We start from the raw sequence: 12,952 nt of genomic DNA on the forward strand, positions 1-12,952 counted from the left end.
TTTGCAGACTGTGATCAAAACCTCATTCATCAGACAGGTTCTTGGCCCGCAGTTATACTGGGGCACAGAAAGGAAATAGGAAGTGAAGGGAAGAAAAAAAAGATAGTCTTGCCCTTTTACGTGTGTGTGTGTGTGTGTGTGTGTGTGTGTGTGTGTGTGTACAGATAGAGAATGATTAAAGGGATAAAAGTAGGAAAAGGATAAAAGTCGAAAGAAGTACCTGGTACCATGCAAGAACTTACCGACAAAAAAAACAAACACACCATAGCCTGAGAAAGTGGGGAAAAGGTTTGTGTTTCATTAATTCAGTCTGTCAGATCTACTTTATTTTCTATTGCTACCACATCTTGTATTTCAAACTCCTTGACTACTAACTCCCTGCCTCTGTTCTCCCCTTACTACTCTGATTTTTGTACTTAACTTCCTGCTCCTCAGACCTCTGTCATTATTCTTGAAACTGACCTAACCTGATTTGAAATAGAATAGTAATCATCATAATTGCTACCACTTTTTCACTAGGATGTTTAAGGCTGATGTTAATGGAATATGAATATTTGAGGCTAGTGACACCTCAGGTATTTATTTAAAGGAGGCAGGAAAGAGACTGAGGATGCTGTATTGAATCTCCCTAAGTTTCCAGCTCTTATATTGAGATTATCCATACATTCCAATAGCAACTAGTATATTGCGGCAGCCAGCAGCACCTTGCTGGAACCACTATCATTTCTGACAGTGAATCTGAGAAAGATGATCGGTCAGTTTAGAGGACACAGCTTCCTCAAGGTCCAGGAGAAAGAGGAAGAAGGTCCCCTCCTTTCAACCATCAGCCATTGTCCAACTTCCCAGAGGACACTGACTGGCACTTTCTCCCTGACGGCGCTGGGAGCAGGTGCCAAGAGAAGGGGTACTTCCTTCTCAGAGGCCTGGAGCAGTGACTTCATGAAGCCGGGAGGCAGGGGCAGAATGGTTTCTCTTGTAATATGGTTTGCCCTGTTGTCTCTAGAAACAACTGTAAAAGGCTGAAGCAGAAGGGACTTCAACCACAGGGTGGCATCATTCAAATAGGAGCTGCTGAGCAAGAAACATGTGTTAAGAAAAGTTTGAGGAAATCCATGTACATTTTGAACACTTATAGGTGCTAGCATTATGTATATATATATATATTACATATACACCATATATGCTCGTGTATAAGCCGAGTTTTTCAGCACAAAAAATGTGCTGAAAACTGGGGTTCGGCTTATACATGGGTCAGTGGGACCCCATTGAGGTGTAACATCTCGCTGGGGCCCCCTGAGGTAACGGGACGAACGCCCATTATCTCTTGGGTGATTGCTGTTTCTCCGCTGTTCATTCAAAGCCCACTGACACTGCAGGGCTTTGAATGTTTGTTTACTCACATCTAACCAATCAGAGACATCCTATGATGTGTATCTTTGAATAAGCCTTTTAAAGACCGTGTGAAAAGGATGTGGCATGAATGGATGTCATCTGGTCAAGCCCGACTAACAAAAGGAGGAAATCTCATGAAGCCTGACATAGAGTGAATAGCAAAGTGGGTTCGAGATGCATGGGAAGACATTCCAGAAGACATGGTGGGACGTGCCTTCCAGAAATGTAGTATTAGTAATGCTATGGATGGCAGTGAAGATTGTGTGCTTTGTATGAAAATGACAGCAGTGATGGTGATGACGGCGATCTCAGTGAGGACAGCGTCGTCTATGATGACCTCACACCAGCTGAAGCTCTGCACTGGGATACGGATGATGATGAGGAATCCAGTTTTGAAGGATTTTTAACTCTTTCCATTTTAGCTTGGTTGCTGATTGAGCTCAGGGAATAGTACTCTTAAGGTATCATTGTTGATACCTTATTGTTTTTGTTGAACCTATTTTCCACTTACTGTGCTGGTTTACTAATGTTAAATGACTTGTCCTTTTATTTTGTTTTTTTTAATTTAAAATAAACCTTTAAATACATTACCCCACTGATGTCTTAATTTTTAGTAATTTTATTTTCATTTGCTTTGATTATTGAAACTCACCAATAGCGTCTGCATTTTCCACCCTAGGCTTATACTCGAGTCAATCAGTTTTTCTGGTTTCCCAGGTAATAATTAGGTACCTTGGCTTACACGCGGGTCCGCTTATATTCGAGTATATACAGTATATATCGCCATACAAAGCAATCCTGGAGGCTTGCTGTTATTTACCCATTTCACAGATGAAACCATTTTATTTCAAGAGATTATCACAGAGCTCAGGTTTTACTTGCTCTGAAAAAGAAGTGGGCTCTTTTTTTCCTGCTATGGGCCATTTGGGTGATTATTTGCAACACCATTCCTGGGCCATCCAAGTCAAACATTTAGTCCATCCCTAACGTGGTGGCTGTAACTGTTGTCCCTTGGTGAGGTGAATAATGCTGGCTGGCACTGATGCTAATATAGGTTTTAAATGGCCTCTGGGTCATGTTACCTGCCTCTGTCGTGTCTGTAACGGTGAGGTTATGTCACCTATTGTCCCCCTTTGTTGCTATGGGTTGTTTGTTTTATTTGGTCATTGTTTGAGATTTTTCTTACCTGCTGTTATTATTCTGAGGATGACTACCTGCCCCTCTTCAAAAGTCAGTTTAATGAGGTTCTTGAAACTACATCCTTCTTTCTATCCCTAGCACAGGTTCCCAAACTTACTTGGCCTATTGCCCCATTTTCAGAAGGAAAAAAAATTCCCCAGCCATCCATCCTTGGCAATGCAAGCCTTTATTCTACAGCCCACCATCCAGGATAAAGTGTAAGTGTGTGCTCTGGCCGCCCCTGGAACTCTCCTGAAAGTCCCAGGGGATGGTAGCACCCACGTTTTGAAACACTAGTGCCTCTTAGTTGATTTCTCAACCCCACGCATCTGTCCATGTCCTGTACTGCGATAGCTTGTGAATTACTGTGATACAGGAAGCTCTGTCACCAGTATTTCAAACACCAGCAGCAACCAAAAAAAAAACCACAAGCCCCAAACCAAACTCACTGCCACCGGGTCAATGCTGACTCATAGTGATCCCCTGTGGGCTTCCAAGACGAACTATTTATGGGAGTAGATAGCTCTCGGAGCTGCTGGTGGTTTCAAACTGCCAACCCTGTGGATTACAGCCCAATGTGTAGCCACTGGACCACAGGGCTGGTGAATTTTCAGACTAAGAGAGACTAGGAAGAAAGGCATTGAGATATATGTAAGAAAAACCAGCCATTAAAAACCTTGTGAATCAGAAAATATAGTCCAACTTGCTTGTTTTGGATGTGTAAACCCCCGCTGGGTGCTTTGTGAAGTAGAGGGGCAACAAGGGTGCGGGAGAGCCTTGGTGAGAATGAGTGGTGATCTCGTCTCAACAATAGATGCAAACAGGTGGCAATCACGAGGATGGTGCAGCACCAAGTAATAAATCATTCTGTTGGACGTAAAGTCACCGAGTCCTAGTTGACTTGAAGGTAGCTAACAACAACAAAAATTGGAACAAATAACAGTATAAATCGCAAGACCAGCTATACCTTTCTCTACCCAGCAACTGAGCGTGGGACGGAAAGCTTCTGATCAGAGTCTAATAATAGGAGATGGTGCTGCTGGGCGATGGATTAGAAAACACTCAGGTTCTCTTGGCACAACAATGGCATGATGAGCAATTTGGTGGGTAGACTATACATCAATGCTACGAGAACGACAACTCATTTCCTTCTGCATAAACGTAAGACATAATTTTGAAACGCAAGGTGAACATGTTGAATTAAGAGAATGATGAAATACAATGTGTTCGTCTGCTTGGCTCCAGGCTAGAGGCAGGCTAATCCTGGGACGGTATTTCACAAAACGCTCATTTATTTGGTTCTTCAAAAATGCTATCAGTGTTTCATAATTCAAAGTTTCCTTAGTGCTCACTGCTATGAAACCTAACCATGACTGCAGAAGTCTATCAGATTTGTAGCCCAGTCATGTGAGAATTCTTTAGGCAAATCATTGTGTCATACTACTACAGCCATCAACAGTTCGAGGTGATGCATACTGTGTTAACAGACTCCCAACTTTGGGTCCCGCTTTAAATTCGAGAGGCAGCTAACTTTCATTCTGATGGGCACCATTTCTACATAAAAATAAATGAGCAGTCCTAAGGCACAGATTTATATCTTTTTTGCGGGGGGTATAGTATGGTTTACTTCTTCACATAGCAATAAAAACTGGGTTCTGATCTCTATTCTTCCTGGGCCACGTTTGGACAAGATTTCAGGGAAATGTTAAGTACAAAGGCAAGATGGTCTCAAGACAGCCTGGATTCATCGTCCCCCCACATTTTCTCATGGCGCCCCCTGCTGCAGCGTCAGGGGGAAGGACTTGGTTTTGATTTCCCCAACTGCCATTCAAGCCTCCCCATCAAATGAGGAGGACTTATTTCTGTTTAGAGATGCATTAGATGGTAAAGATATATAACACTGATTACTCTACTCTGCAAAGCAAATGGCATTGGATCAGAACAAAAGTTATATTCCTTGGTCTAAAGATTAGCCACCTAGTTTTCGAGGCATTGAAGAGAAGGATTACAGTAGACTTTACAGAGCAATGTTGCTCACCACTTAGAAATGGCAATAAACTAACCACCATTGGGTTGATTCCAATTCATAGCAATAGATTCTAAACTGTTACTATACAGTACCAATATTTTATAGAAACACTTTTTTTTTCTCTCAGTAAAATAATTCGATTATTGCTTCCTTCCTGGGATTAGATTATGAAGCTTTCAATAGTCTTTCTCTCATGGCTAATTTCTATTTCTCCATATTTCAGCACTGAATTTAGATTCATGCATATTGGAACATCATGCTGCCAAACATTGCCTCCACTTGTAAAATGTCCTTCGCTTTTCCACACTTAGCAGTATCCTAGCAACAGTATCTCAGATGTCAGTGAGCAGCGGTGGCCCAAAGATCTGTACTCAGCTTTGGGTGTGCTGTTGTGCATTATTAAGAATCTCAGGTGCCTGGTTCCTTTCCGCACCCTGTGTGGCTTCTCATGGGAAAAGTTGGTGTAGTATCACCTGGCTGACAATATAACTAGAAGCCTCGACATAAAGTAGATTTTGCCTCTTCATTTGTCTATCCCTCGCTGCAATGTGAGCGCCAGGGAGCGACCAGAAATGCTGTGCTTCATCCCTGCTGGCTCCTTGGTGGCATCACGGGCTATTTGTTGAGCTGTTAACCAAAAAGTCAGTAATTTGAACTTATCAACTGCTCCTGGGTATAAAGAGGAGGCTTCCGCTTCTGTACCATGTTAGAGCTTTAGAAGCCCACAGGGACATGTCTCCTTTGTCCTGCAGGGACACTAGGAGTCACAAGTGACTCCATGGCAGTGGGTTTGGGTTTGGTCTTGCAATGCTCGGCACCCAGTGAGAACTCAAGTGAATTGGTGAATGGAGTTCTCTGACGCTGAAAACAGACAGCAATCCTATTGTTAATGGAAACCAAGAATGGAGTTAGAGTCGATAGAGGCCCCTAGGCAAAAGCTTGCTTCTAGCTGTAAGTGAAGGGGTCCTTGTGGCAATGCAGGTTCAACACTGAGTGCCAGGTAGGCGGATCAAACCTACAAGCAGCTCTGCGGAGGAAAGATGATGAGCTTGTCTGCTCGTTATCTGTCACTGGAAGACTTACAGTTTCAGAAATGCCAACAGGCAGTTCTACTCCGTCCAATGGTGTCATTATGGGTCAGAAGCTATTCAGGAGTAGTAGGCGAGACTTATGATTCACCAATATAGAAAAAAAATCAATTGGATTCATTTTTTCCTATAAACTAGGAATACTGAGGCCATGTGGAGTATCGTGCACAAGTTAAGCCATTTGCCAAAGATCACAGAGGAAATGAGTGAATGGGTAGTCACCAACAGAAAACGGAGGTTAAATATGCGGTTGATGTTTGGAAGATACGTGAAAATGTTTGCTCAGGTGACCAGCTACCGTGCAAATGCAAAGGAGTCCATGACATGGTTTCAAGAGAACCAGAGACCAAGGAAAGAGGATGGAAATCCATAGAGTAAAGCAACAAAATAACAGGAGGCGAGGGCTCCTTTCCCACGGTGGGTGGCAGGGGCTAGGGGAGCCAGCGCAGAGGCCTCTGAGATATGGGCTGCAATGGAGGATTCACAGCGGGAGAACAGGAAGTGACATCACTGTTTTGACAATCTTTTCTCAAGAGTTGTACTTTGGTTGTCCCTTAATATTCACTGCTTTGCTTTCTCTCCCCAAGGGCAAATGAATTCTATAATCTTTTGGAGTTTTCCCTCAAGAGACATAGATGCTATTTAAAAGATTTAAAACATATGGGGGCGGGGGGGCGGTCTTGGCTTCTTGCTTGAAGAAGCTTGTGCCAACTAGTAGTAGAGATGGCAGACCACGTTCATCACGAAAACAAACCCAAGCCAAACTATAAAATCTTACCAAAAATGTCTATACAAACATGCCTCTCTGGCTTTTTTTATGCACTTAAGATACCAATGAATCTCAACATTGTTGCCCAATCAATCTCATCTATTTGGAGGGCCTATTTTGTACTGTTTTAATGTCTTTTCTTCATCAATTAACTGTCTTACCAGCAAAGGCCACTATGCATTTCCCTGACTAATTCTTAAGTCAGTGTACATCAGTGAGGTGTAGGTAATGGTTGAGTGCCTACAAATCAAAGAAATCCATTCAATGGCAGCAGGCCTGGAAAGTCAGTACTGGCTGTCACTTTCCAAAGACTTTGCGATGGGGTTCTGGCAAGGATTAAAAAAAAAAAGCTTTCCTGCATCTGGATGCCTTGAAAGCATCATGCCTTTTCAAGGGCGTGTCTGATAAAATGCACTTTGTCTCATTTCCAGGTGTCCGGCTCTGGCAGACTGATGTGATGCAGGGCAAAATAGAAGTCCGTCTTGTAAGTGTTTTCAACTCATAGAAATGCATCGTGTGGCACCTAGGAGTAATGGGAAATCAATACCCCCTCCCTGGGGCCCGACGCTTCCTTGGAACACAAGGAAACGGTGGTGGACATCTTAGCGGCTTCTGTCAAAAGAGAAAAACATGGTCTCGTGTGAATGGGAACCCCAAAATGGATGTAGGCAAATGGGGGCAACACAAATAACACACTGTCTACGTCTAGTTGCTGGTAATTAAAGTTAGTACAAACCCTACACGAGCACATCGTCAGAACGCCTTGGCTAAAGTCATTTGCGATCAAGTCTCCCATTAATTTTCCAGAATGTAACCTACAGAGCATTGCTTAAGAATAATGTGAGCGATGCAAAAGAAAAACTAAATAAATAAAAATTTGACTTAAATGAAAACCCCTCTGAAAAGGAAAGTGACAGATGGAAGGAAATTACTGGGCTGGGCATTTTATATTATCTTTCAGATCCTAGCTGCAGTGCAATAGCACATAGTCCCTGATTACACTACGCTTTATTATATTTGCATATTTGGTACAAAATGTCACTGCTTCAGTGTCTGTCCTGACTTTATACATGCAGCCAACAATAGTCACAGTCAATTGTCCAAATGACTAATTTCTTCTTTGGAGTATCTTGGAAGAATAATTGCATACTGTCTGAGAGTAGATGTTATTGTCTTTAGTAAAGTTTTAATGTAATTAGGGGGAGGACTATGCCCGAGCCATGAAAAGCTCCAGATGCGGAGGCTGGTAGATCCTGAAGGCAGAGGAAATGAGACGGTGTGTTCCAGAACAGCAGGGTGAGAACAGCGGTGGGACCACTTGGGGTTTGGAGCCGGTGCAGTGCCTGTCAGAAGAATAAAGCCTTATCAGGAAAGCATACGGCAGTTTAGGTGTCAGATGATGGTGATTTAGAGAAGGCTGGTCAGATGCAGTCATATTTTGAAGGTATGATCAATGGAATTTCAGGAAGGGTTGAATGTGGGGTGTAAGTGGTAAAGATTTCCAGATGTTTGGCTGCTACAGCACCAGGTGACGACAGCAGCATTGCGTGAGAAAGGACAGGCTAAGAAACCCTTAGGCTTTCAGAAGATAGGGAAGTGGGTATGAAATCTACAATCTAATCAGGAAATTCTAAAATGAAAAAGCATATTAGGCACCCAAGTGGGAAGAGTTTATAAACAGTTGAGACACTTGAGTGAGAGGCCAGATTTGGATATATAGATGTGGGAGTCACTTGTTTATCCAATGAATTGAGTCCACAGAATCTGATAAAATCTCCTAAGAAGGTAATTACTATTGTTGAGTCTATACCAACTCAAAGTGACCCTATAGAAAAGTAGAACTGCCCTTGTGGGTTTCCAAGACGATAAATATTAATGGGAGTAGAAAGCCTCCTTTTTTGAGGAGCAGATGATGGTTTTGAACTGATGACCTTGTGGTTAGCAGCCCACTACATAACCCAATAGATCACCAGGACTCTCCTCATCATAGTTATTCAATCTGTATGCTGAGCAATAACCCCAGAAGCTGGACCACGTGAAGAACACAGCCTCAGAGCTGGAGGAAGGTTTGCTAACAACCTGGGATGTGCAGATGAACTAATCTTACTTGCTGAAAGAGAAGAGGGCCTGAATCCCTTGCTGATCAAGATCAAGTATTCCAGCCTCCCATGTGGATTATAAATTAATCTAAAGAAAACAAAAACTAGACCAATATGTAACATCATCGTAAGTAGAGGAAAGGTTGAAGTTGTTGAGAATTTCATCTTGCTTGGATCCACAAGCCATAATTTTGGAAGTAGTAATAAAAAAATCAGACAATGCATTGCATTACACTAGGTAAATGTACAAACTGCTTTAAAGTGTTGAATTACAAGGATGTCACTTTGAGGACTAAGGTGTGCTTGACAGACGCCATGGTATTTTCTTTCGTTTTTTTTTTGTTTGTTTGTTTGTTTTCAAACCAACAGCCTTACATTATTTATTGTTAAACTTGACGAGAAAGCAAAAAAACAAGGAACAAACCAGATTATTTGCCAATAGAAGTTCAATTGATCAGATAGGGACAAAAGTCTTCATGCAGCATATGATTTGAGCCTGGGAAAATGTGGCCATGCGTGCCATCCCTCAGGGGGCTCCTTATAGACCTAGTTTGGTTCTTCTCCAATGTCTTCTCTTGGAGTTGTCCCTGATTTTATTACAGGTTTTCTTTTGAATCCATTGTGGAATGGGCCAATTCTGCTTCTGTTCCTTGGCCAGGAATCTCTTGATCCTGAAAGTCTTATGAGACGACATGGTGAAGTCAGAGCAACACCACTCTCAGGATGGCAGAGAAACAGAGAGGGAGCAGTATTTTCTATAACCTCATGTCTGAGAAAGCAGGAGATTTAATAAAGAAGACCGCAGAAGAATCGATGATGTGCATGAATTATGGGGCTGGGGAAGAATAGAGAAAGTCCTTGAGACGGGTAAAAATAACAAACCAAATCTGTGTCGGAAGAAGCACAGCCAGAACATTCCTTAGAAGTGAGGATGGCGAGACTTTATCTCATGTACTTGGGACATATTGTCAGGAGAGACTAGTCCCTGGAAAAGGACACGATGCTCAGTAAAGCAGAAGAGCAGTGGAAAAAGGAAGGTCCCCAATGAGACAGCTGGGCGGCATGACCGCCACAACGGGCTCCAACATAAGTAACAATTGTGAGGACGGCACAGGATGCGGGAGTGTTTGGTTCTGCTGTACAGAGGATCACTGGGAGCTAGAGTCATCCCCAAAGCCCCTAGCAACAACCAAAAAGGAACGTCCACAGCCATGAGAAGGAGCTCAGGGACTGAGCATGGAGGCACCCAGATATCTGGAGGTTGGAAGAAAAGCAGCCAGTAAAGAAATTGAAAATGCGTGGGCTAAATTAGGACAGGAGAAAGTCGTGTCTTAGAATCCAGATGAAAAAGGATCTCCAATGGGAAAGAGTAATTCATTATGCTAAACGCTGCTGAGAGAAATGAGTAAGAAGGAGGTTAGGAATGTAATATGGGATTTGGCGAGATGGGAATTGTTGCTCTTTATAAACCCTCTGCACCCCCCCCCCCCGCAAAAAAAGTGATCTCGGAGATGCAAGTCTGATGAGAGTTGTTGCAACAACAAAACAATAACAACAGGAAAACAACAACAGCAAAGGCAGCTGCGGAGTAGACACAGTAAGCACAGGGCTTGTGTGAGGACTTTGTGTTCATAAAACAGGGTAAAGAGGCAATAATAGAGCGAGAGAATCACCATGCTAATTTTAGTAATTTGATAAGATAGTTGTATTTCAGGCCTGCAGTTCTCTCTTCATCCCGTCAGTCATTTCATTCATGTTTGACGCTACAAGAGGTTGTACACCAGCACGTGTGTACTGTGGGCGACAGCAGGTGTTCATCTGAGAAGGCCGTTGTCCATGCTGATGAGTCAGGGCTTCTGCTGCATTAGGACTTAAACGTCTACAAGGCTTCTTTCCTGAGAAACAGGGCTACCTTCCCTGTCTTGAGCTGGGGCGGGTTTTAGAAACAATAGGCTCCGTGTTCACTGTTTGTTACCTAGAGTGTTTCCCTGCTATTTTCATCATTCTAAGCAAAGACTTCGGCTTTTGGAAGAACCACAGAGATTTTGCCTCTGACCCCCATGGACCACCTAGCGATAACATGCAAGAGACTAAAAAACCGATAGAGCAGTGACTTTGAACTGCCAGACAATCCATACTTTTCTTCAATGAGTTCAGATCAAGAGTGTTCATCCTCTAAGCTCTAGAGAAAAATTAACGACCCTCAAGTAAGAAATCAAAGACACACACACACACACACACACACAAGATCTATGGGGGCAGAAGGCAGGGATAAAAGAGCATAAAGACTATTTTCTTGTTGGAATTGAAATTTTTTGCTGAGGAAATTAAAAATTTTTCAGAAACGTTAATGCAGAGGTCAATGGCGAAGGAAACTGAGAATACATTGCTTTCTGGTTGCACACGACCACCTGCTGGGTGAAAGAGCCGCACTTGCATGTTCAGAGTCGCCCCTTTTTCTATAGACAATATGGTCCAGAAGGCCGGGGGGGCTGCAGATCACACCTAGCACAATGAGAGGAAATGTGAAGTCTGTCTTTGTAAACGGAGGTTCCCAATAATGCACTCAAGTTCCTTCCCCAGACGGTGACACCATACGCTTGGTTAACTGACCAAGACCAACAGTACTGAATGTTTATAATATGCAAAGCATCTCCTCTAAAACGACGTGAAATGGCATTAAGAAATAAAGCAATCAAAAGTCTTTCTTCTGCAGTTGTAGACAATGAAGATTAATGAGGTTCTAGGACTACTCTGATATCACCTAATGGATTGTTAGTTAAGGAAAGATCTCATGAGATGAGTAGTCACTGGATCGTCTCCTACTCCATCCTGCTTCAATGACTGAGGTCATGACATGGTCATTAGTTTAAACCCATCAGCCACTTGGTGGGGGAAGGATGAGGTTTGCTGTTCTCAGATGATCCCTCAGGACCAGTGGTGAGATTGGTGATACCGGGAGGGAGGAGGGAAGGAAGAGTAGAAATGGGGAACAGATTATAAGGATCTACATATAACCTCCTCCCTGGGGGATGGACAGCGGAGAAGTGGGTGAAGGGAGACATCGGATGGTTTAATATATGACAAAATAACAATTTATAAATTATCAAGGGTTCATGGGGGAGGGAGGAGCAAGGAGGGAGGGGAAACTGAGGAACTGATACTAAGGGCTCAAGTAGAAAGCAAATGCTTTGAGAATGATGAGGGAAACGAATGTACAAAAGTGCTTGACACAATGGATGTATGTATGGATTGTGATAAGAACTGTATGAACCCCCTACAAAATGATTTACAAAAAGATTTATGGCTGTGGAAACCCTAGGGAAGAGTTATCCTTGATCCTATAGGGTCACTGTAAGTTAGAATCAATTTGATAGAGGGGTAAACTGAGGCTGAGAGAGCAGTCAAGTCACTGATTCAATGCTGCACAACTGATGTTTAAAAAAGTATTTGTATTCAGACTAGTTTGACTGTAAAGATTTTTCCAATGTTTAGATTTTTCATGACTTTTTTTCCAATCAGATTTTCTAATGTTGCAATAACCTTTCCATATAAAAACCAACTGTTATGCCAATCGATGTTTCAGTTAGATGCTGAATCCTATCTGTGAGGAAAGATTTCCTTTCAGTGGTGCATTGCAGCTCATCCCGAAAGTGCTTTTCCAGACGTCTCCTGCTACCTGTAATGCTTCGGGAGGGGAACTACCTAACGCTTATTGCAAAGGGATGACAGCGGGCCTATGCTGATCCTGAAGTCATTGAGATGCACATATAACTCTACATGGTTTACAGCTATCTTAGAATGTTTACTGCCAATGCATAGATTTTGCTCTAAACCTGGAATCTTTGTAGTAATGGATCCTGTCTTCCTAACTTCCGAGCATTTCAGTTTTTTCACGCGAGACTATTTGTTATCATGCTTCGGCATTCCGACCGCAGACTCCTCTCTCATGGTCTGGAGAAACAGGAGGGAGTTTGGATGATTTAGTGCTTACTAGTCATGGCTATCAAACTTTGTAACTTCCTACAAAGACGCAACTTTTAGGCGTCTCTGGAACTTGTATGCCAGTGAGATCTGTGCTCCTCACACACTCGAGCCATGCCTCCTGCTCAGTGGCAAACTTCTACATTATGCAAATGACTTGAGGCAGCACAGTCAAAGTACCAGAAAGGGAGCCACGGGGGCAATACCAGTGTTTTCAGAGACCTTTCACACGTGCTATTTGAAGTCTTCCTTGTTCTGGAATGTTTAAGTGATGGTGCACTAGGAGTCCCTCACATCAAGAATTCTTTCATGTTGCTCATAACCGTGATCAGGAGACGCCATCACAGCTTCTAGCCACATAATTGTAGCGATACGTTTTCCAGGCCCTTGCATTTTTGTCCCTAAAAGGACG

The 12,952-nt window shown here is 42.8% G+C and overlaps 2 protein-coding genes across 4 annotated transcripts in view; both read right to left on the reverse strand.

Moving 5' to 3' along the window:
• TMEM117 (transmembrane protein 117) overlaps positions 1-12,952 on the reverse strand; it is a 641,682-nt gene that overhangs the window by 19,635 nt on the left and 609,095 nt on the right. The window lies entirely within an intron of this gene.
• Positions 9,095-9,250, reverse strand: LOC142451091 (large ribosomal subunit protein eL39-like). Its single transcript, XM_075553022.1, has one exon. It carries the CDS (start codon positions 9,248-9,250, stop codon positions 9,095-9,097), a length of 156 nt encoding a protein of 51 aa, XP_075409137.1.

Source organism: Tenrec ecaudatus, chromosome 6 (assembly GCF_050624435.1).
Source record: "Tenrec ecaudatus isolate mTenEca1 chromosome 6, mTenEca1.hap1, whole genome shotgun sequence".
NCBI lineage: Eukaryota > Metazoa > Chordata > Mammalia > Afrosoricida > Tenrecidae > Tenrec > Tenrec ecaudatus.

Excerpts from the sequence above, each read along its gene's own strand:
- LOC142451091 (XM_075553022.1), bottom strand. The coding sequence starts at position 9,250 with ATGTCGTCTCATAAGACTTTCAGGATCAAGAGATTCCTGGCCAAGGAA.